The sequence below is a fragment of the Dicentrarchus labrax genome, unplaced genomic scaffold (assembly GCF_905237075.1).
Source record: "Dicentrarchus labrax unplaced genomic scaffold, dlabrax2021, whole genome shotgun sequence".
Taxonomy (NCBI): domain Eukaryota; kingdom Metazoa; phylum Chordata; class Actinopteri; family Moronidae; genus Dicentrarchus; species Dicentrarchus labrax.
The window spans coordinates 17,543,829-17,564,191 of NW_026136721.1; the positions used below are offsets into that span (position 1 = coordinate 17,543,829).

Consider the following 20,363-nt stretch of genomic DNA (forward strand, 5'->3'; position numbering starts at 1 on the left):
GCACATATTCCCTATTGGTTTTCTATTTTTATTTTTATTTTTTCTTCTCCGGAGTGCTTTTTCTCTTCCAGTTGTTAGATCAGCTTCATATCTCCTTCTGTCGGTTTTGAGGATGCTCTGCTAGCAAGAATGTTTTTCTTTGAAAGTAATTTTATTTATTTAGCCTTTTATTCTTTATATATAGCCACAAATTCTGCTTTTCAACACACCTTAGTGTCTTGGCATTGCAAGAAATGTGTAGACGTTGCTAAAAGGAAGATAATAGAGAAAATGAAGGACTAAAGAAAAATAGAGAAAAAAAGAAAAAGACCCTTGAAGATTAAGTAGAAAAATGGACAATGAGAATGAGAGCAAATGGGGGAACTAGAGAGATTTAGACCACAGTGCTACTGATACAGTCTGCTGCCTGCCCTATGACCTATAATGTGAGCGAGAGAGAGAGGTTATGACATTCATAGAGTGACTAACAGAAAAGTCCGATGGATAAGGCAGGATATCTGCAAACCATTCCTGCATCTTAGTCACACACACACAAGCACACACACATTCAAATACACACGCTCTAGATGTGATTCATTTTAGTGCCCTCTGTGCTCACTGAGGTAGAAAATAAATGTTTTTAATGGTCCTAGGCTGTTTGGAGTGCTTATGTATTGTATGTTTGTGTGTGTGTGTGTGTGTGTGTGTGTGTGTGTGTGTGTGTGTGTGTGTGTGTGTGTGTGTGTGTCTGTGTGTCTGTGTGTCTGTGTGTGTGTGTGTGTGTGGGTTCAGGTAAAGTAGGGAGCCATAACACTGATGTGTGGGAGTCACTTGAAGGTCTAACATAAGGTATTTAAATAGCTCTGTGCATGAATTGCTCCTTAGAAGAGTTTTTAACTACTTTGTAGTTTACAGGCATCAATACAGACAATATGATTACTGTGAACTCTCAAATAGTGGCTGTATTTACCACAACTTTAAGAGTGAACCAGGCCTTTTATTTGAGGTAGTCTATTATTATTATTAGTGGCAGGTCTTTTATCTCTAATTCACTGTGTTTTATGGGGTCAGATTTGAGTAATAATTCTTCTCCTCTTCTGTTTGCTGAGTTAATTTGCCGCTTGCTGGTAAACGCAACGCTGTCTTCATGTTTACCTGTTGGTTAATGGTTAATTCTGCATATTGTACACATTTATGCAGCATCCACGACACCATTGCAACAACCTACTCATGCCATATTCACTACTCTGAATCTCATGGCTTTTGTTTTGACTAAAAAATACTACTCACACTCATTATCAAGTCCCAATTAGTGGTAGTACAGCTTCTGTTGAATAATGTTAAAATGACACTAATCATACTCTACAGTAGAACCATTATTACACTTACAGAATATGGTCATAAATACATACCCTCATGCAGTTTTAGCATAAAATATATAAATAATATAATGCAAGATTTAAATCCCAAACTTAGATGGCTGATTGTGTGTCTAGTGACTAGTTCTGTTTCTTGGTAGGACTGTCCATTTTAAGACTCCTCAAACAACAGCCTATACTTCAAAACAACACTATCTAATGGCAAATATTCTCTCTTTCCAGCTGCCCTGCTCTCCTGTTTTTCAGCACCTTTATCATCTCTTACAGGTTCCTCAAAAGCAGTACTTCTGTCTGTTTTCAGCACTGTTGTTTGTGTGTGTGTGTGTGTGTGTGTGTGTGTGTGTGTGTGTGTGTGTGTGCGCGTGTGTGTTTGCGTGCGGAACATGAGTAAGGCAGTGCATCATTACTGCCAGTATGATTGGCATCCAGGACTGACAGCTCTCCTTTTGGGGCCGAATGCACACGGGTAAAAACTTGGTAGATAAATTAAAGACAACGAAAGCAAAGCTGTACAAATAGCACCTTGTACCTCTTCTGGACTTGCACGCCCATGTGTATGTGTTTGTGTGTTGTACTCTTCTGTGCTGTTTCTTAGTGAATCTCCTCCCTCATTATATGTGGCCCATTAGTGCAGGGAGTGTGTGTTACAACTGAGGCACATGCCATGCTACTGTCTGATTTTCTCTCTCTCTCTTTGTCACTCTTTTCTTTATCCTCCACTTTTCCTTTTTGTTTGTCTTTGTAGATCTTGTCTCCTGGCAGTTTACTTGAGAGATTTAGTTAACAGCTCTTCTCTGTGTCTGCAGCCAAGCCGATGACCTAATATGTATATATACTGTGTGTGTGCGTGTGTGTGTGAGAGTGTGAGGGAGCGAGAGGGGGAGAGAGTTTTTGTGTCTGATTAGCAGTAGGAGTAAGGCGCAGTGCTTAATTATTTAGCTACTGTCTACTTCATCCAGTGAACTGAGGGGAGAGAGACTTTACTGTACGTGGATTGGCCTATAATGCTCCCACTCTCATATAACTGGTGTAAATTGACTGCAGAGTGCAACTACAAAAATTCTCCAACACCTTAGCATCAAAAGCATCAAAAGCCCCTCTGCCCAAACAAGACATGCATGCTTATGTTGGCTGGCAACTGAGAGCGAGAAGTATAAAGCAGCTAGTTGAGAAAAGCCAGCAAACTACACTGGCTCAGTTGGCTATACATTTTAATAATACATGTAGAAGTAAACAATAAAATGGGCACAACTATGTTTGTCCCTTGTCCAGTATAATAGAGCAAGCTCTGCATCAAGCCTTTTTTAAAGTGTTAAGTGTAGCATTTTGTAATTCAATAGTAGAAATCCTGAAGAAGCACATTTCAAAACTTGCAGGACATGTGCCGATAATAAGTTTCGACAGACTCATTCATTTACTATTAGCTAACATCATCACTATGAATGCTTCTAATCTAATACATTGTCATATGTGTATACTGAACACAGGGGATATGCCTGCTTCATTCAGTCTCTGTCAACCAGGGTGATGATCCTTTTTGTGTTATCACATTGACAGTCAGGTTGTTGTTGCTTGAGAAAAGTTTAAAACAAACATTTATCAGTGTTTCTGTATGTGTTAAAGATGCAGAGAGGACAAAGTATTTTAATGAAAAATGCATGACAAACCCTCAGTAGAGATTTGGTGCAGTGCACTTCACAAAAAAAAAAAACAGTTTTATGTTGTAAATTGAAATGTGCTTCTTGTACAGATTTTTTCGCTGTAGAGTTTGATCAGCAGAGGTTGGAAAACAAGTCTTTCATCAGCAGTCTCAGTATTTCATCACTCATCAGTTCAGAGCTCAAGTTTGGTAGGAACTAAGCAGTGTCCTGCTGAGAACTGACACAGTCTTACAGTAGATTTACAGCCACACACACACACACACACACACACACACACACACACACACAGTGCAAGGAGACTCATGCCTACACACACACACACACACACACACACACACACACACACACACACACACGCCCAGCCAGACTGTATCATTACCGTACCTCACCATATGAGTTTTCTATTATAAGCATCTCAGCTTTAGGAACCTTGCAGAGGCACTAGTTGGTGTGTTTGGGTACACATTTATGCTGTGTGTTGTTTACCTTTAGCGATCTGTTCTGACGCTGACTCTGTTGTGACCTTTTAGCTAAGCCGGACCGGATTTAATCAACAGTAGACTCCTACAATTCACACACAAACAACCAACAACTCTGGCTTTTCTGTGCACGCACACACACCTAGACTGCCAAGTCAGGGCTCCTTTTCTGTAAATAATGGTTAGGTTTGCTGTATTCCAGATTCTTTGTTTGCATCCCATTAGTCAAAACAGGCCAGGAGTCAAAACTATTAAAATTTAGATTTAGGAAGTGGCGTCCACCAACACCTTGTTCTGTATCAGCATTAGATTTAGAAAGCCGGTATGCTGTAAGGCTCTTGGTTGGTCATTGAATAGTTGGAATGTCATAGAAAGACTGACTTGTTTTTCAGGCAAGAAGAGTCAAGGATTTTAATATATTCTGTAGGGAAGCTGGCTGATATCAGGGGATTGTACAAATGGGTCATTTTATAGGGGTGAACCAGGATGTCTTTGCAAAGTTTACTGTCACTTGGGTGCCCGGTTAGCTCAGTCAGTAGAGCTGGTGACCCATGTACCAGGTTGCTGCAGCGGCCCAGGTTTGACTCCGACCTGCGGCCCTTTGCTGTGTGTCATCCCCTCTCTCTCTGGCCTCCTTTCCTGTCTATCTTCAGCTGTCACTATCCAATAAAGGCAATAAAAGGCCAAAAAATAACTTAAAAAGTGACTATAAATGCTTTCCCCCTTATGGCGGAAGCAGTGATGTGGAAGTGGTATTATGAAAATACTCCATTACAAGCAGTGTATAGTAATGCACTATTCAGTAACATGTTACTGTAATTCCACTACTTTCGGCAGTAACTAGTAATGCTTTCAAATGAAATAATGCAATTACAATTACTGACATTTTTATGTCAGGCTTGTTACTCATTACTTTTCTCCTACTTGAAAATAGTGGACACATCCAAGCATATCCCAATGATTTTCCAGTCAATGATCTAACGTCACAGGACCTTACGGTGGCCAAAGACAGTTCTGTCCATTCATCAAATACAATTATTTATTAACTAACTACTGTAGCAAATCTTGGTTAGGATTAAGAGGATTAATAACTAGATAAGTTAGTCTTGTTCCACAGCAACTCTCAACAGCTGTGTGCATTTATAAGAGAATTAAAGCAGACATTTTAAAGTACACAAAAGTTACTTTCCTTAGTAACTAATTACTTTGATATGCTGTAATTTAATTGCCCAACACCTTCCCAACACTGATCATCATGTATTCAAAATGTTACTTGCAAAATCTACTTAAAGTATCAAAATGAAAAGTACTCGTTACACAAAATGCCACCATTAATCGTGTTACATTTATCATTTTGATTATCCTTACCGTTATTTTTTATTATTGATGTATTCAAACATCGATTGGTATTTTTTATTATTTTCAAGCTGCAAAATAATTTTACGTACTGTTAAATGGTAATCTGACAATGTGTCATATTTTATAAGATGATTATATGTAAAATCTCAATCTGAAAAGTAAGTAGTAACTTCATCTGTAAAAAGTACAATGTGAAATACAGTATAATAAGTATAAAATAGCATACAATGGAAATACTCAGGTACAGTACTTACACAAAGCCTTTATTTATAAACTGCTGTGTCCTTAGCCTTGTTGGAATGATCTTTCTGTTTGAATCTGAAAATCGTAATGGGATGCATTGTCCTGTCTGCCCTTTTCCTTGTCTGTGTGTTCAGAATCTGCTGTCAGAGAAGGTTGACCAGATGATGGAGTGGTCCTCTCGGCGTTCGGTCGTCCGGATGAACGGGGACAAGTTTCGTCGCTTCGTCAAGGCCCCACCCAGGAACTACTCTGTCATCGTCATGTTCACTGCCCTGCAGCCTCAAAGGCAGTGTTCTGTCTGCAGGTATGTACACACACGGACACACTCAAGACCAGTGCACTCATGGTCTGGCATAGCACCTACAATAATAGCCACTAATTTGCCCTTTCTTCCTATTGCCTGACATTCTCATGTCCTCCTGCAACTTTACTTGGTGTACTAAAGTTCACCTGTGTTGGAGTCACACTCTCACACACAAACAAGAGCACATAATCACAAATATCCTAGAACTCATCTCATATTTCAGATACCCTCCTTCCACACACACACATATAGACTTACCCACCTTGGGAAACATAGAAAACAGCATTATATAATAAGAACCTTTGGGTTACATTGACATTTGGATCAAAGGGACACCAGCAAACCATCCTAACAAAGGGGCATGAGTACATTCTACGGAACAAGGCCAACAAGACCTACATACCTACTTGCATACTCAAAGGCTTTAATACATGAGGAGTTTTTCAAAAAAATTGCCAAAAGCGGGCTTTAAATTGGATTTTCATTTACAAAATCAGACTTGCATCACGTTTGCAGAAGGATCAAGTGCAACATGGCAAGGTCAAGCACTACCCCAAAATGCTTATACAAGATTTGAACTTTGATTTTAATTATAATTTCACGATTTAAATGAATCTCCATCTGAGTGCAATCATTTTAACAACATGACAACCACATTATTTCAGCACCATGGACAGCTCTGCACACAACACTGGTTTTCTAAAGAGAGATGACTCTTGGTGCCGTCCATGGCCCTGAAAGCTACTATAGATTAGTCAGTGAAGTCATGAGAACCAGTATTGGGTATACAGATTTTTTTAACTGATCGTGTAAATGCAAATACTGTATTAATACATTTACTTCACTGTCTTCTCTCTGATCTAAATGAAACCACTGTGAAACCAACTGGAAACAAGTCAGACTACTAAAAAGACTACATCATTATGATTAATAGAAATAAACACAGGAATAAATACAAAAATGGTTATCATTCAGATGTACCCATGTTTTTATTGTAGACATTGTATGTGTTGATAATATGAAAACTACATGTCTTACTAATACTAAATACTTAAATTTTATGCAGCATGTTTACTGAGGGAACCAACAGTATTGGTTTTGTAATGCTTTGTGTGAATTGCCGTCATTGATATTATTTCTGTTTATTTGTCTTGCTTTCTTTGATTGTTTCCATTTTGCATTCACACTCACACATTTGTTAAAGTGCTTTGTAACTGTGAATGGCCTGTGTTGCACCTTAGGGCAGTAGCTAATCTGTTGTTCAGGAATTAGTGATTTCTCACATTCCAAAGTATTATTATTTGGTAAACCAAGCAATATGGCCAAGTGCAATACCCAAATTGCAGAAGCTGCAATTTTCTGATAAAGTTAAAATGTGTGACAAAACAGCATTATAATGAAGAACTGCAGACAGGCCCTGGCCTACAAATCTTGTTCTCCATGAGTAAGAAAACATGTTTGTTTGGTACAGACCCCAACAAATTTTACATCATGATTTTAATGAAAAGAATGATAATTGTTAGTGCATATTAGTCGTAAGATCTGTCAAAAAAATTGCATGAAACAATATAGTGCGTCCCTAATCCTGTGTCAAAAATGTGACTAATGTAGTGACCAAGTGTGTGACTCATTGTTTAGGTATGGGAAATCACGTCATGCTTATTGACATTCATCACATTGGAATGCATGACATATGTTTTGCACTTTGGCCTTCTTGAGGACTTCATGACTGCTTGAGGTTGTCGTGTAAATCTGCATCTTTTTGTCTGTGCAGCAAACCAGGTAGTTAACCCAGGTCAGCGGACGTCCAGCTAGCTGATGAAATCAACAATTACATTCTCTGTCCTGACCCTGTTACTCTAAGCCACTCTCCTTACTTCATCAGTCGGTTGATTAGATAGCATATGTATCACTGATGTCAGCGCCCCTCGGCATCCTCTCTCTGTGTCTCTGTATGTCTACAACAGACAACATCTCTTTTTATTTATCTTCCATTGCTATGGCTCCTAAATTCAAACCCAAATGTTGATTCATTGGCATGACCATAATTACATACACAACTGCCAAAGCAGGTTACTCACACACATTCGCTTGCCAGACGCATTCATTAATGAATGGCAACTCGCTCTCATTCACCCTTCACACATCTTTTCTTTTTGTTTGTTTGTCTTTTGTTTGTCCGTCTTTCTATCTCTCTCTCTCACTCTCTTTCCATCTCCACAAGCATTCTTTTATTAACATTATTGATAGTATCACATCATTAGAAAAAGAGAGCGAGAGAGTGAGTTAGAGTAAGAGATGGATGTTGGATTGTGACCTGAATGTCTGCATTAAGAGGACTATCAGGCAGTGAAAAAGATGGCTAATCACTGGGGTCCTCACTCCCACATCACTCTTTGTCCCTGTTCCATAGTAATTCCATCTGGGCTTTTAACTAAGTATTGCTTTCACACTACAAAAGAGACAAAATTATGTATACTCAAAGATTACTCTCTTCGTACTATATTCCCTCGTTTTTAAGCCTATCATCAAAAATGGTGTCAAGTGATTCCGGGCTGCTAAAGTGACTGATAGTGATACAACAGTTTAGACCCAGCTCAGGCTTAACCCCTTACCAAGAAGAGAAATAAAGTGTTATGCTGGATGAAACTAAGAAAATCGGCATCTCTTTTACAGGAATGATACATACTGTACATTTCTTTCTGTGGGGCCAAAACTGATTCTGTATCATTGTTACTTAGTAACTGCAATGAGAAAACTAGAGTAAGCTTTGTGGGGTAGAAACATAGGTAGCACCTATGTTTGTCAACGTTTTCTTTGCTGTTTTGATGTTTCTTCTTTTAGTTTATTGTTTTTTTATGTATAGTAAAAGCATTTAAACATTTATTTTCACTTTTTCTCCATCATAGCAGAGAAAGTGTACTCTCCTTTTTATTGTTTTATACAACAAGCGCACAAAAAAACCAAAGAAACAAATGATTAGCACTATAGGTGCTTCATCAAATCCATCATCACCTTCAACATAACAGCCTGGTTTGGTGCTCTGAGTAACATTTATCTCAACCCTCTAAACAAGATCATCAGAATGAGCAGCAAAATGATTGTTCTGGACCTGGAACCACTACGCAGCATCTAAAGCAGACGGGTTAAAATGGAGGAAAAGGACTGCAAATAGCCTCGGACTCCACACACACAGTACACACCCAATACAGCCACTTACCTTCAGGCCGCAGATACAGGTCACCTCTATTTAAGACTAAGCGGGCCATGTCAAGCTTTGTGCCTACCTCCATCAGACTCATTAATGCCTGAGCTGGTTTGGGATCTTCACCCTATTTATTATTTATTTATGAAAATTCCTAGGTAGACCTAACCCTACTGGTGGCAATGTATGATTATTATGTACAGTAATTAATAAGGAAAACAAAAAAAAAGTTAAGAAGGTAAAGACAAGAAACACAGTAGCTTATATTATAGCTACAACAATATTATAAATATATAATTTATGTAGGAACAACAGTGTCAAACTTACGCAGTCTGAAGCATTATTGTTACCAGCCTTTGTAAAATAAATAATTAAAAATGTGTTTGTAATTCTTAAATAATTCAAGTCCCTAGCTTGCCGGTTAATTTATGTTACGCCGTGATGAGACAGATATGAAGACTGTTATTAGACTTAAATATTTGGTTGCCATGCTCACATAGATAAGAGGGACACAAATGAACAGACTGACTTACATCACATCATCTTTTAAGGTATTTTCCTGTTGCACACAGACCTGATGATCAGTTGACGCTGGGGATTACATAGTTGAGACTGACTGGGTTTGTTTAACACACACACAGCAAGTATTGCTCTATTAAAGGTCCAGCGTGTAAGATATAGGAGGAATTAGTGGCAGAAATTGAGTATAATATTCATAGGTATGTTTGTATGTTAATCCCCTGAAAATAGGAATTGTCTATTTGTTTCTCAGGAGACCGCTGTTTGTGTTACATTCCATAACTTACATTAAGTAACATACCTATTTGTCTGTAGTTTCTGTGCATTAACCTCACCAAACTGTGGGTGTTTAAAAGTGCAGTTTAGGAGGACCTATTGGCACAAATGGAAAATAATAATCATAGGTAGGTTTTCATTAATCACCTGAAAATAAGGATTGTTGTGTTTTTCACCTTAGAATGACCTGTTTTTATCTACAGACGCTATGGGTCATGTTTAGTGGATGTATGTTTCTACAGTAGCACAGAATGAACAACAAGCCAAACGATGCTACTGACCAAGCCGCCATATTTCACAAGTTGGGAATGTGTTGAATAAATACATAACATGGACTATCAGGGCAGTTAAAACCATATCTCAGTGACACCTTGACAACTCCAGCAAAGTAGTAGAGATGAGCGCTACTGTAATCGCTGACAGTCTGCTGGCCTGAGATTCAGCTTCATCTCTGCTGACTTTTTAAAATGGTAGACACTTCAAAGGGACCATCCTAACATTAGCTCCAAAGATAACAATGTAACATCACCGCACATAACACATCCTGACAGACAATTTCCCACTAGTTAAAGCCAACACAAGAGGCAGTTGGCATAAGACGCAATGTCATAGTGAAATTTAGCAGGTCGAAAGAGACGTATATCTAAAGTCAGAAAGAAGGGGGCGAGAGAGATAATAGAGAAGAGAGGCTGCTTCTTGGCATTTAAGTGTTTATTTTGTCATGTAGGAGAATAAGGTGATAGATTGGACTGACCCTGGTTGGTTAAAATAACACCTTCATTAGGCTAAGTTTGAAGGAAATTGAAATAAAATGACAAATGAGGTTTGTAGTATCTTCACGTTATGAAGGCCACTGTGTGAGGAATAGAGACAATCTTGATCTTGTATACAGTTTACTTTTCTTAATCCCTTCATCTTTTCTCTTTCTCCTTTTTCTGCCTGTGTTTTTTTAGTTTTTCACTTTGTCCCTTTGCTTACTTCTCCTCTTTGTACCCTATCTCTGTCTGTATCTTATGTTTTTGAAGTCACTAGTTGTGGTTTTTCTTGTGATGTTGTCCTTTTTTGTCCTTTTATGTCTTCTTCATGATTAATGCATTAATGTCATCATTTGTTCAGTGCCTGTCCCTTAGCTTGTCGGAATCAAAATAATATCTTCCGGAGGATAAATAGCAGGTTAATAAAGGGAAATAAAAAAATAATAAAAAAACTCAAGTATTTGTAAAGAATATACTCTGAGGGAGAACAAAATTATTGAATCAGAATCAGAATCAGAAATACTTTAATAATCCCAGGGGGGAAATTATTTTCGTTACAACACTCCAGATATACAAACAACACATATATATATATATATATACAACATTCAGCACAAAAAATATAAATATATATATATATATATATATATACAAGATCAAATGTACAGTATTAACTTTATTATTTATTTTTTAATTGACGTAATATAACATGCAAACAAACATCTTGAGTACATTTTTCACTCGTAGTGGCCACAGTATTGGTTCTTTTCTGATAGCAATGCCATTAGGTTTGCGAAACATAACCTGACATTATGTTTCATTATGTTTTTAGAACTTGAGTGACATCTGACTATAGTGATATAACTGGGACCCTTGAGTATGTGTATCTGAGATGAAACAAGTGTTTAGCTGTCCCTTTGTGCATACGTGTATTATATGTGAAATATTTTGGTTTGACTGTTTTCTTGATTTTTGTTTCTGATTCCTTTTATCTGTCTCATTGCCCTCTTATAGGCAGGCAAATGAGGAGTACCAGGTCCTGGCAAACTCGTGGCGTTACTCATCTGCATTTTCCAACAAGCTCTTCTTCACGGTAGTGGACTATGATGAGGGAGCTGATGTTTTCCAACAGGTAACTAGTGATTTAGTGTGTTATCAATAACAAATGTATTCACCAAAAACCTATTTCACATTGCACCTTTTATCCTTTGTTTTTCCTCCTCCATCCCTTCCTCATCCTGCTTGCACATAACATATTGGACACCAACTGCTAATTACTGTTGTGTTGGTGTAGGATTATTTTTATCATAGGAGCAAGGTAATTTGCGCCGATAGATTAGTAACTGCAAACTGTAGGTAGTAAAATTCCCTATTTTTGTTGCTCTGGCTCAAGAAGCAAAAGCACCACTGTAAAATGAAGGTGCAATTGTAGCGAAGATTCTGCTGTAATATCAATCACTTACAAATTAATGCTTCTTCCTTCCTTCAAAACCTACAGAGTAAGGCAAAAAACAAGGATGCACACACAAAGGGCAGGTACAAACATGTACATCCATACTGTACATGGACATATTTCGAAGGACAAATCAAATGAAATGCTAAGAAACACAAGCAAACAATATACAGACCGCTCTGAAGCAGAGGCATCAGTCATGCATGGGAAGAAAAGCCACATGTATGTGGAATTGGTTATATTTGATACTTCCTGCTTATTTAGTACAGGTAGGTAGGTTTTCAGTCACCCATACTATTTCTATATTTCCTCCAGCTTTCTATCTAAAGTCACATTTGAGGAGCTGTAACTGGTGAATATTTGGCACTAATTTCTGAAAAAAGCTGACTTAAGCGATTAATCAAATTCTAAAACTTGATTTGTGTGACTAGTCAATTAATCAACTAATTGTTGCAGCTAATGCAAAGTTCAGTACAAATATTCACAAAGAAAAAGAAAAAAGAGACCTTGAGATGTAGGTTCAGTCTAGGCAGTGTGAATTGATCTGAAGGTCCAACTGTGCCATAAACTAGAAATGTAGACTAAAAATTATTTTCCAGTTTTTCTTTTCCTTTCATTTTTCTTTTTAATTATACTGAACTCTAGATGTGATCCACTATGATAAAAAGGACTGAAATAAAACCCACCTAATTATAATACATGTTTACACATTCTTACATGCATGCATGCATCTAATCCATCATTCATGGAGAAAAATCATCTGCATAATAACTCTCCTCTCATTTCTGTCTTTTTCTGTCTCCTTGTTCTCTGCACACTTCCTTCCTTTCCCCTTCATCTCTGTTTTTCTTCAGGTGTCTTGGGAATAACAGGAGAGAGTAAACCAGTTGACTTTATTGTTGTTGATAATTGTAGGGAGTCCAGGGATTTGGAGTCAAATAGGTGTGAAACGTGGAGGCAAGGAGAGATGAAGGAATAGAACATTTAGTTTAGAATTGTTTTTTTTTTTTTTTTGGCGTGTGTTTAAGAGGAAAGACAAAAAAGAGTAACACACTTGTAGAATTACTGTATTATTATTCTCTCTATCCAATTATTAGCTGTGATAGCCAATACACACCCACTTACTGCCTTGTAATGAGATCAGCACACTGATGCAGTTTATTATATCTAATGATCCTGAGGGTTATCTTTTTGTGACTGCCCAAGAGTATCTGCCCAACATAGAGTCAAGACCAAATACTTATATTTTCCTACAATGTACAGTTGCATAGTGCAACTGTAAAGCCAATCAGATTTGGATATTGTGTTTCTGACAACTGAATAACTCCCCTGTATCACACTGGTCCCTTCTAATATTTATGGTGTCTTATAGTTTTTTGCAGCAGCACTTAAGAGGCATGGTGCACTTGCAAAATACCACTGACACAGAAGCATAGTGACCGTTTGTATCTTTGTTCTGTCAGTAAGAACACTGCCTGCTATTCATGCCTCTTCGTCTACTCACTGTGAAAAATTAAATCAAGCCCATCTCAAAATTACCCTTTTTATCAAAAATCCTTGAAAAAATAGTTTTGGACCAGCTCCTGAAGCTGGTGGAAGGTCACAAATTTAACATGGTTTTAGCCAAAAGCATCGCACTGAGACAGCATTACTAAGAATATGTAATGACATGAAAACAAATGTAAAAACTCCATTCTTATTCTTCTTGATCTGACTACTGCCTTTGATACCATTGATCATCTTGTGTAGTGTCCCTGAGGGGTCGGTTTTTGGTCCAATTCTGTTCTCAATGTACATGCTTCCTCTGGGTCATTTGTTCAGCCGCTTCCAAGACGTGTCATACCCATGTTATGCTGATGATACACAGATCTACTTCTCTGCTAAACCTAATAACCTGAATCAACTGTCCTCCCTCAATGTTTGCTTAGCTGCCACAGGATGTCTCTCAATTTTCTCAACCTGAATCTTGACAAAACTGAAATCCTTTTAATTGGACCTGGCAACTTCACAACAAATATTGTCTTGTCTTCCAGAGATCTCAAACTATTAATTCATACCTTAATTTTTTCCACTCTAGATTGCTGTAATTCCCTCTACATGTGCCACTGTCAAGCTTCCTCAAATCGTTTACAGTTAGTCCAAAATGCAGCCACCAGACTTTTAATCAGATCCAGCTGCCGTTCCCACATCACCCCTGTTCTTGCATCCCACCGCTGGCTACATGTAAAATTGAGAATCAACTACAAAATCCTGCTGATTAGATATAAGGCCCTCCATGACCTTGTCCACTGCGCTCCTTAGATCTTGGCCTTTTATCCATCGGTCTACGTGCAAAACTAAAGGTGACCGTGCCTTTGCTGTTTTAGCCTCAACAATGTGGAATCATCCTCCTCAATCACTAAGATTTGCTGAATCTTTGGACTGTTTTAAGCAGCTCCTAAAAAAAAAAAAAAAAAACCCACCTCTATAGGCAAGCATTTTTAAAGATCTCTCTTCTGCTTGTTTACTTATTTTTGTTGCCTGTCTTTTTTAACTTAACTTTCTTCTAGATGTATACATCTGTATGTGTATCGTGTTTATGTGAGTGTTTATTTTAATTTGTTTGTTTGTGAAGCACTTTGTAGTAGTGTGTATCAGAACGTGCTATATAACTCAAGCTTTACTTTCTTTCTTACTTATTTATTTACTTACTGTTGGAATACATACTGTGTCAACATTTATGTCACAACAATTATATACTTTTATTTATTGGAGTATTTGCTGGCTGCTGAAACAAAAGATAAAATAAAATAAAATAAAAATTTGACACACCAGCCCCTACATACATAGATAAATAGAGCCCAGTGAATATCAGACATTGTTAATTGGAGTACATTTTTAGCCATTTAGCCATTTAGAAGACAGGTGAGATAACTCATATTGGGAGGCAAAACATAAACAAGAAAAACACTTAATTTAAAAGAGAATAGGCAATTTAGGACAGCAAGCAATCGAGTTTTTAGCCAATGACTGATCACAGATACAGACTGAGATAAACCTGTGATACTAGCCCCAGCCCCCAGTCTGATGATTAAGATATTATGATTGATAATGAATGTATACCTTTCGGTGACATGTTACTTAGTATGTTTGACAAGTCAGATGACATTAATTTCTCCTCCTCACCCCCATTTTCCTCTTTCTCTCTAGTTAAACATGAACAGTGCTCCGACCTTCATGCATTTCCCGGCTAAGGGAAAGCCAAAGAGGGCTGATACGTTTGACCTGCAGAGGATTGGCTTTGCTTCAGAGCAGCTGGCCAAGTGGATTGCAGACCGCACAGATGTTCAGGTACTACATGCACAGACATTCACACATTCGCATTTGCAAAAAATGTACAGTTGGTACATATAACCCAAATTTAGTTCACGTATATAGTTTGAGCTGTTGATCTCAATATACAATGATGATCTAAATATTCCTGAAATTGGTCTACAGTTTAACCTAAAAGGAAAATTCAACTAGCATAGAAAAATCCAGACAGACAAATAAGAGTGAAGTTTTGTTCCTCAATAGTGCATCATGATGTGTTGATCTTGCATAAATATATATACACTACCTAATCAGATCAATTTTCACACCAGCCTTAAAGGGGAACTCCACCAGTTGCACCAAGACAAATTCCTCGTATGTGTAAAAACTTACTTGGCAATAAACCTAATTCTGATTCTGAGTATTGCATTTTTAAAAAAACTTTTTGTAGCTCCCGAAGGACTTGCATGTAATCAGCTCCTTCTGGAGCTACGTCATTTGGTTCTGAAGTCTACAAGTTAAAACCCTGAAAAAAATCTGGCTGTGTGGAGAAGAAGCAAGCTTACCAGACCTGTGTAAGCCTGCTCGTCATCTCTGCTCGAGGCTGGTGGTTGAAGCTACAATTTCTGACCAAACTGATGTAAACTAATGTAGGTGCCACATTTCAGCAAGGAAGAAAAATGCATGGAATAAAAAAGACAATATCTGGGGTTTTGCTTCATCAATTTTGATATCTTTTTGTCCTTCATCCAACAATGTTATAGGAGTGCAATGCAGTTTAGCAGCAGGTTAGGTGTGACAGCACCCTCAGTCTTTAGCAAGCGCAAATGTTGTGTCGACCATGTCATTGCTTCATAATCTTCAAGGACCAGGGCCTTACACATGCAGGTTAGTGAGATGCACTTAAGTTGTTGACACCTGAGAGATCAAACCTTCAACCGTCAAACTACAAATTCTTCTTTCTTGAACAACCTGTCAGCAAAGTACTGGCAGACATAGTCCAAGCATCCTGCTGACATCCTGTTGATGGACCTGGATTCAAAAGGCTGCCTTTCAGAGAAGGCGTAGGGGAGCACTTACACTAAGTGGTAGCTTTCAGACACTTCAATGTGACTTTACTGCATGAATAAAGAACAGAACAGAAAAGGAAAAAAATGCAAGGAAATATATATGATAAAAAAAAGTAGTGAGAAGAATAAGCTTGTGTGATGGAGAAATTTGAATGAAAGTTGGTTAGAGAAGTCAGTGTTTTTGATATGTGTACCTGTAGTGGTCAAGAATGACAATAAAGATAAATGGGGGATGATGGCAGATGTTGAGGAGCGGAAAAAGCAGAGCTTTTCGCTAAATCTCTTTTTTTTTTCGCTCTTCCTCTCTGAATAATGCATTCCTAAGTTTTAGGAGGCTGTTTTGCCAAAAAGAGGCTCTCCCTTAAACAGAGTTTTATCTGGTTTTAAGCCACTTTTTACAATACACTTGTTTTTAAGCATATCTTTTAACTGCATTTTAAGTTATCAGAGCAACAAGCTAAGCACTTACTCAGGAAGCCATGGCTCCACGCTGAATACTCAAAGCGATGTAGTGCAAATTTGAAATTATATTTGGTTGCATATTCTTGGATTTGTTCATCCTACTTTACTATTACTACTACTAGTATGTTGAAATTGAAACCAATATTACTTAAGTTGGAAATTATTTTGCAGGTGCTGGTTAGAATGATTAATTGAAAAATTCTAAACAAAACACTGAAAAGAATATTAAAATACAAATAACATACATATAAATATATCTTGTACATTTTTAAAATATATACTTTCTTTCTGGCTTGCTCTGTTCTCTTGAGTTTCTTCTCATCTCTTTTATCCAGTTATTGCATTTGCAATTTCTTTTAAGATGTTGCTCTTCATTCAATAGATTATACATTCAGATTGTACCAAGATTGTTCATTCTAAGGTAATAGAACTTGCACAATGCAGTAATACACAATAGGAAACCCTGGCCATTATTCTATTGGGGATATGTTACACCATATATATATATATATATATATCTTTCTCTCTCTCTCTCTCTCTCTTTGTCCCTCTAGATCCGCGTCTTCCGTCCTCCTAATTATTCAGGGACTATTGCTTTGGCTCTGTTAGTGTCTCTGGTTGGAGGTCTGCTGTATCTGAGAAGGAACAACTTGGAATTCATATACAACAAGACTGGATGGGCCATGGCTGCACTGGTATGACACACACACAATCACTAACACAGTTTTAGGTGGGAACATACCTACTGTGAGAAGTTAAATACATGCTTTGCCAAAAATATCTACCCTCACAAGGCAGTAGGGATGTCACAAGAACTGATTTTTGGTACCTATTGATACCACAATTTTGTAAACTTCAACTCTAACTTCAGCTCATTTCACTACAGTACTGAAGGATGCAATTTTTCCAGACCCGCATAAACGGTAGCATAAACGCCTATAAATAGTTTAGTCGGCCGTTAAATGCCACAGGAAGGAGAGCATGTCGAAAATGGCGACAAGTGCATCTGTACAGGTGATTTACTCGCAAAACTTTCATGCACAATGCTCCTTCGTCAGCTCTCACTCCGTTTCTCTGTGGCTGTACTGCGTGTGCACCTGCAGTGAAACACTGCCATGGACGGGGCTGAGCTGCTGGTCAGATGCAAATAGGACTATTATGATATTACACATTCTCTTTAGACAGCTACAAGACAAGATCAAAAACGATTACAGTTTGTTTATTAGTTATTTAGTATTATATATATATATATAAATATTAATATATTCACTTTAAAAACATTAAGATACAGCTTGGTTGCAGGGAATTCTTTTTCTTAATGCAACACAGAGCTATTAACCTGTATTTTTGAGGCCAACACATTAACTAATTAACTACTACAAAAAAACTTGATTGGGACATTTTTACCGTGGTATCAAATTGGTATCAAGAATCATTGAATTTCACTGGCATTGGTATCGACTACGAAAATTTTGGTATTTTAACATCCCTACAAGCCAGGGATATAAATCAGGTAAAACTGCACTAGAAACAAGTTAAGCAAAGTAATCTCACCTCATTAGTAAAATTTTTGCTTGTTTTAACAACAATAAAAAAATGTATCATATGTTGAGACTGATACATTTCACACTGTCCCAGTTAGAAATAATGATAATAATACAAATATTTCCACACTAATGATGTTTTAACCAAATTTTATCCTGCCTGTCTCTCTCTCTCTCTCTCTCTCTCTCTCTCTCTCTCTCTCTCTCTCTCTCTCTCTCTCTCTGATAGTGTGTAGTTTTTGCGATGACATCTGGTCAGATGTGGAATCACATCAGAGGTCCTCCCTATGCCCACAAAAACCCCCAGAATGGACAAGTGGTATGAATATTTTTTCCCCATTTCTATACAACCATGCATCTATCTCTCATTTATCTTTTTTCTCTCATTTGTTATTTTAATCCTTTCACTTCCAGCCTTCTATCTCTTTATTGGCATCCTTTTTATCTTCCCCTCTTTTTTCTTCTTTCCTGTTTTTTTTCCCCCTTGTTCCTTGGTTGCCGTCCTTATGTCTTTTCTTGCTTTCTATCATTCTTTTTTTCTTCACAATTGCAATATGTGTTTTGAGCAAAACCCAATATTTTAAGGGATGAAATTAGTGCTGTCAAACAATTAAAATATTTAATTGCGATTAATCGCATTAATGTCATAGTTAACTCGCAATTAATCGCACATTTTTATCTATTCTAAATGTCCCTTGATTTCTTTTTGTCCCATTATTTTTTCTCATTTTAATTCTCTTATCAACATGGAAAAGTGGATCGGCTTGCTTTGTGCAAATGTTTTTTTTTTTTTTTGAAAACAACATTGGCATATACTGTAGTGTTCAATTTCAACATTCTCAACATTCACACTTGGAGCAAATAATCTCTCACACAATGTAACACTGTCCATCAATAAAAGGGTAAAAAAAATACTTTGTCACACAAACAGCCCCTTCAACAGGCCTTTCTAAGGGATCAAAACAGGGCGATACAAAATAAAATTACAAAGTGCACATGTAAGGTAAACTAGGACTCAGCCTATAGTGCAGTTAAACCATAGCTTAATACTTTTCTCAAGTTTGCTTTGAACATAGCAGTCAGGCTACTGCTCTTTATTCACCAGAGGCTCAACCCAGCCTCTTATTTCAGAAAGAATGAACAGTAACGGTTACCAATAAAAGGTAAGCCTACTACTTCTTTGCTTTGAGCCAGTTACTCAAACAGACAAGCCTGTTGACATTTTCAGACAACAAGGAATCCATCCATTTCGGTGTCTCACGCTCGCCATCCACTCAAAACGTAACGTCTACTACTCTTAAACAAGTGAGTGCGGCGTGCCTGTTGTTTTGTTTCCGGTCTTCTAGATCCGATGTGGTGTTGTAGTTTTTCTAACGTTACTAGTTGTTGCAACAGCATGCGAAAAAAAACGTCAATGTGTGCTAGGCGTTAAAAGTTGACGCCGTTAAAATGGGTTTGCGTTAATAACGCGTTAAACTGACAGCACTAGATGAAATAAATCAGTTTTACAGTGTGGTGATTGAGGCAATTCTAAATTTATGGTAGGAACATTTGTAAGGCTGTTTGCCCCAAGTAAGATGCACTAGTCTACACCACCTGCTAACAGGTCAGCGCTGGCACAGTGAGTTTGTTACTGGACAGCTGGGAGCAGTCATTGTGTGTTAATATCAGCGTTCTTTTATTTATCTATTGATCCACCTCACCTCCTCTGTTTTATATAATTGCTACTTATTACCAATATGCGTGCAAACACAGACACACGCAACATTCGCAGATATTGTTTATTTTGGTCATCATTTAAGTTTGTTCATCCAAGTGTGAAATAAAAATAAAAATATGACAAAAGCTGAGAAATGTGGGAGGTTAGAGAGAAAGGTATATGAATAGTTAGACAGGGAGGGAGATTAAGGAATAGCATGAAGGACATTTTTAAAACACGTGACTATGGCTGTTTTGTTGGCTGATACGTGCCATGTGTGCATTTGCACACACATGTACACAGAACCTTCCACAGTGATTGACGCATGGGGTCACAGACCTAAGGTATACAAAGCAGTATTCTTCTTGTAGGAAAAATCAATTCAGCTCATGCAGAGACCGAAAAGGATTGGTATTGCACTCCTAGAGAATACATACAAATGCACAAACACACTTTCATAAAGTCAAAAGGAAATGAAAAGGAAAGAAGCATCACTGCTGCCCATTCCCATCTCCTATTCCATATTGCCCCTCTCTCCTGTTCTGGGTAAAAGGCACTCTATTTTTCAGGGTCTGTTGGTCATTTTCAGTCTGTTTGAAAACAATCAGCTTTAACCCTCATCCTATGTTGCTCTCATCTGTAGCTCCCAGTCGTCACCCTTCTTTCTCTTTCCCTGTTTTCCATA

General features: G+C 37.7%; 1 protein-coding gene and 1 long non-coding RNA gene across 2 annotated transcripts in view; both read left to right on the forward strand.

Annotated features, from left to right (window-relative positions):
- LOC127355131 (uncharacterized) overlaps positions 1-20,363 on the forward strand; it is a 468,532-nt gene that overhangs the window by 340,867 nt on the left and 107,302 nt on the right. The window lies entirely within an intron of this gene.
- tusc3 (tumor suppressor candidate 3) overlaps positions 1-20,363 on the forward strand; it is a 74,381-nt gene that overhangs the window by 26,373 nt on the left and 27,645 nt on the right. Inside the window, exons 2-6 of the mRNA XM_051385617.1 lie at positions 5,235-5,404; positions 11,174-11,291; positions 14,802-14,942; positions 16,990-17,130; positions 18,209-18,298. Of these exons, the coding sequence (XP_051241577.1) occupies positions 5,235-5,404; positions 11,174-11,291; positions 14,802-14,942; positions 16,990-17,130; positions 18,209-18,298 (660 nt within the window). The remainder of the gene's footprint in view (positions 1-5,234; positions 5,405-11,173; positions 11,292-14,801; positions 14,943-16,989; positions 17,131-18,208; positions 18,299-20,363) is intronic.